At 33.5% G+C, this 4,420-nt stretch overlaps 1 protein-coding gene across 1 annotated transcript; it reads right to left on the bottom strand.

Annotated features, from left to right (window-relative positions):
* Positions 1 to 452: 452 nt before the first annotated feature.
* On the bottom strand, positions 453 to 3,392 carry LOC145094559 (uncharacterized). The gene is made up of 2 exons (XM_079032709.1): positions 2,998 to 3,392; positions 453 to 1,448 (listed from the first exon to the last, which is right to left on the bottom strand). The coding sequence occupies exons 1-2, from the start codon at positions 3,312 to 3,314 to the stop codon at positions 560 to 562; spliced, it is 1,206 nt and encodes a 401-aa protein (XP_078888835.1). The 5' UTR covers positions 3,315 to 3,392; the 3' UTR covers positions 453 to 559.
* Positions 3,393 to 4,420: the final 1,028 nt, after the last annotated feature.

The raw sequence follows: 4,420 nt of genomic DNA, 5'->3' as shown, positions 1-4,420 counted from the left end.
GAAATAAGTTGTCTAATATATCTACTTGACATATGACATAATATTAATGAGAAGTTATATTAGAGTCACAATTGGCAAAAAAAAATTATTTATTTAATTAAAATTATTCATTTATTAGAATAGGGATTTAAAATAAAGATAATATGAAAATGATAGAAAAATTAAATAAAAAAAGGAAGATAGAGATAATAGCTTAAGTCAACGGCGCCAGAAGTTAAACATATCTTCTTTGATCTACAATTCATATCATGTACTAAAAAGAAATCTAATCGTTGTTGTAGAAACAAAACTAGTTCATGAAAAAATAGACACTTGTTTAAAAAAATAACTACATAAAATAAAATTGTTTTTAAATTATAGTTAAATGAAGTAATGGTGTTAGACTTATTGGTTTTCATATTGACTACAAAACAGTAATCTACATGTCTATTCATTTCGTTGCATAATACAAGTAATGGAACACTAATTAAACTCTAATATCATTAGACAGATAACATAAGCTATTACAAAAAGCACAATATTATTGCATTATCTTACTGTAATATAAAAAGTATAAATCCTAATCAAATATAGTCCTAATGTGACGTGCATGATAGAAATCATATGCCAAAACTAAACTTCCATCCATTCTTTTGAGCACAAATCTCTCAACCAATACATAACAACCAAATCTCTTCCACCCACCGATTCCTTCAAACTTCTCCTTCCTATTAATACTCTCTATCCTTTTCTGAGTTTTCTCCCTACCTCCACCCCATCCAAATCTTTCTTCTTCCCACCTCATTCTTTCAAAAACTTCTCTATTCAACCCTACAATTTCTTCATTCCCATTATTATCCCCACGACTTATAAATTGTAGGACTCCATTTACCATGTTTCCCTCATCCCATACAGCCTCCCTCCAACCTTCACCTATGAAAACCACTTCACTAGGAAATGCAACTTTCACATGCACAACATTTCCCTTATTATTATGATCGTGTTTTTGTTCAAAAACTCGCTCCCATTTTTGTTCAAGTGCTATTTCATAAAAAATAGATGTTTTCACTTGATCAGTCAATTTGCCTTCTTTGATGAACATGAAAGGGCAATACCACTTGCCAACAACCACTGAGTTAGAAGTTTTGGTTGAGTGTGGGAAACTAAATTCAGGGAGGCGTGAACGAAGAGCATCATCGATTCCTTTTGCTTCATGTAACTCATAGTTTGTAGGTGTTTTGGTGTATATTTCCCAACCTTTTCTCCTTAAGAAATTTGGAGGGTAACCATCTTCCGCAATAGATTTGGCATAAAAGCTACCATCACCTTTAAAAAATGTTTCGTATGGAATGATCTCAAATTGTTGATACACGTCATATGGGTCCAATGGCCTTGGGTTTACATCAATGACACAATTACATAGACAACATGACATCATGTCTTCCTCCTTCGAACATGCAAACGCTTCCCTGTAAAACCTTTTTCTTAGTTTATTTGAGATCAATGGTAGGTTATATAGTCACATATACTGTGATACCCAAAGTTATTTAGACAAAAATGAAAAAAAAAATGTCAATTTAAAGGTGACAAGTTTATTTGGACAAAAATGGAAAAAAAATATATCAATTTAAATGTGACAAATTTTTAATTATAGAGAGGGCCAGGAGCCAACTTGAGTTATATTAAATCAAGACATTAAGAGAAAAATATTCAATCATATACATATACATGACATGTGTTAATTAATGTGTTATTAAAATACATCATAGTTTTGATCATGATGGTGCACGTATATTTAAATTGAGAAATTATATATCCTCCTACAATTGCCAGGAAATCAAATCCATGGTACAAAAATGTTTCTCTTGATATTTATGTTAAAAGATGTAGATCTGGAAAACATGTCGTGTCGTGCGTGTCAAGACATTAAACGGGTTGAAAAGGCTTGACCCTAACCGGACTCGTTTAATTACCATGTCGTGCAGTGTCAACCCGTTTATTTTCTTGTCGGTTTCGTGTCGGGTTTCAGGTTAAGGTTTAGACCTTGTAAATATGTTGTGTATGTCGGGTTGAAATATTTTAAAGGTTGGAAAGTAAGAGTTGTGGAGACAAGAAGAAAAACGTGAAACACTGGAATTATGAGATGGAATGACAAAATTTATACCAAGTTTAGAAGGAAAAATGAAAAGATTTAAAGTTGGGGAGCAAAAGAAATAGATTGTGGGGATGACCAAAATTAAGTAAGTTTGAAAACTTGAATATTACTTCTAATTATTGAGTTTGACCTACTACAAGTCTATAACATATAATATATTTATAAAAATATGAAATTTATAATAAATAATATATAATTCAACGAGTCATATTCGAGTTAAAAGTCTTGACCCTAACTCTACCCGTTTAATTATTGTGTCGTGTTGTGTCAACCCGTTTACGTAAACGCGTCGAAATCTCTGACCATAACCCGTTAATTTTGTGTCATGTTTTCGTTTTCGTGTTGTGTCATGTTTTGCGAGGTCTAAAAAGATGTAAATGTTTTTCAAGAAACAGTTTTGTTTAGTGAGCAAGATCTGAGAACGAGTGCAAAATGTCAAACTTGCAATCATACAATGATTAGGCATGATTTTTATGTCCTTTTTCGAAAAGATTTGTAATTGTTTTACTTAAAAGCTAACAGCTAAACATTAAATTAAATAAAAGTTGTAAACCGCTTGCATCATAAAATGTTAAAGACATGGTGATGATCATCATCGAATCAAGCTTTTTGGCGTAATTCTACCCTCTATACTTGATAGTTTCACGTTGGTCAAATAGTGGCCTCAAGCTTATCTAGCCTATAATCCTAATGGAAATATTAAAGGCTTCATTTAGGAAAAATTAGTAAATTACCTATAAGACCGAAGATGAAGAACAAGGCATTTTTGTATCATGACATAGAATTCATATATGAAGAAGGCAAAATATAAGTTATGGAAACGTATTTGAGAAAACTAAAAAATAAATTGCGTACATGCATACCCTTTATGAGATCCATGTGGTTTTATCGCGTAGTAAAGGTTTGAAGATAACGGCTGATCAAGAACAGGAATAAAAAGAACTTCATTGTGAGAAACACGTTTTCTTTTACCGGTCCCCGATGAATAGCGTGTGGTTAGTGCTTTGTTCTGAGGAAATGGCAGACTTAAAAGATACTTATTCTTGTACAGACCGAAGAACGAGTAAGTTTCAGACTCTTCGTCTTGGATTACCAAGTAACCCGAGTTTGGACCCTCAGGAGGCAGATAAAGAGCTTCAGGATTGCTCTTGTATTGAGAAAGAAATCGTGTCATGTACATATTAAAACTTATATTTGTACTCAACTGGTTTTAGTTTGTGGTTATGAAAAGGGTTGTGTTGCTCATGTAATTGTATATAACGAAGGAAGATTTGAGACTCGAGTGGTTAACTTGGAGAAGTTAAACAATTAATTTGAATTTTCTTTTGTGACCAAGTTAGTTGTTATAACTTCTTTTGTGGACGTCTCAAAGCTTATTTTTAATATTATGTTGGAAGCTTCGTCGCAGGTGTAGATGATTAGAGACGTAAATTCGTAGGCTATTTGATGGAAAGTGCTACGTATTACTCATAGAAAATTTAAAGCATTGGGTAATGGGCAACATTCAACATTTTATGGAAAAATGTATCATTCCATGCAGTTTCTAAAGAAAGGAAGTTTTGTATGAAGGTTGATAAGGCTTGACGGTATGAAGGTTGACCGTGGTCTGGTGCGGTCTCGGCCGCAGTGCGGCTTGTGAGGACCGTGCAATTTGATTGGTCCTTGATCTTTGATTGGTTTTGACCTTTGAATGGTCTTCAATGTTTATTTTATTTTATTTTATTTTATTTTTAACTTTACTACACACACACACACATATATATATATATATATATATATATATATATATATTACCAATTTAGACAATATTTTTATACAACTTTTTATCATATCTCTACTCCTTTTCTCTATTTTTATTTGAAAAATGTCATCTTCCAAACGACCTAACAAAGAAAAAACACCAGTCAGAAATACCAACACCCCAGTACCTTCGTTTGATCAACCGATTTTCTCACCTCCGTATTACCACTACGGCGGTATGTTTCCGTATTTTCCACAACGGCCAGGGCAACCACAACCACAAACACCACCACTACCACAACTCGACTCGGATTTTAATTCATTTGATTTTTTGTCCCAACCCGAGTTTGTGCAACAAACACAAACACAACCAGAAACGGTCGTTTCTGATTCTGAAACGGAATTCGTTACAGAAATTCAGCCCATTCGAGCAGCGACTAAAAGAAAAGAGAAGGCGGAGGCTAGATGTTGGGAACCTTTGGAAGCGTTGGTGTTGGCACAATCTTGGATCGATATTTCAGAAGACGCGACGGTTGGAAAAGACCA

The sequence above is a fragment of the Lactuca serriola genome, chromosome 3 (genome assembly GCF_051521515.1).
Source record: "Lactuca serriola cultivar US96UC23 chromosome 3, Lser_US96UC23_V15, whole genome shotgun sequence".
Lineage (NCBI taxonomy): Eukaryota > Viridiplantae > Streptophyta > Magnoliopsida > Asterales > Asteraceae > Lactuca > Lactuca serriola.
Note: the sequence above shows the minus strand (reverse complement) of the source record. Positions and strands in the feature narration are given on the sequence as shown.

What these genes read in the sequence shown, in the direction of transcription:
- LOC145094559 (XM_079032709.1), bottom strand. Translation starts at nt 3,314, where the DNA reads ATGTACATGACACGATTTCTTTCTCAATACAAGAGCAATCCTGAAGCT. An exon ending in CCACATGGATCTCATAAAGG is followed by an intron (nt 1,449 to 2,997) that starts GTATGCATGTAC and finishes AAGGTTTTACAG; the next exon opens with GGAAGCGTTTGCATGTTCGA.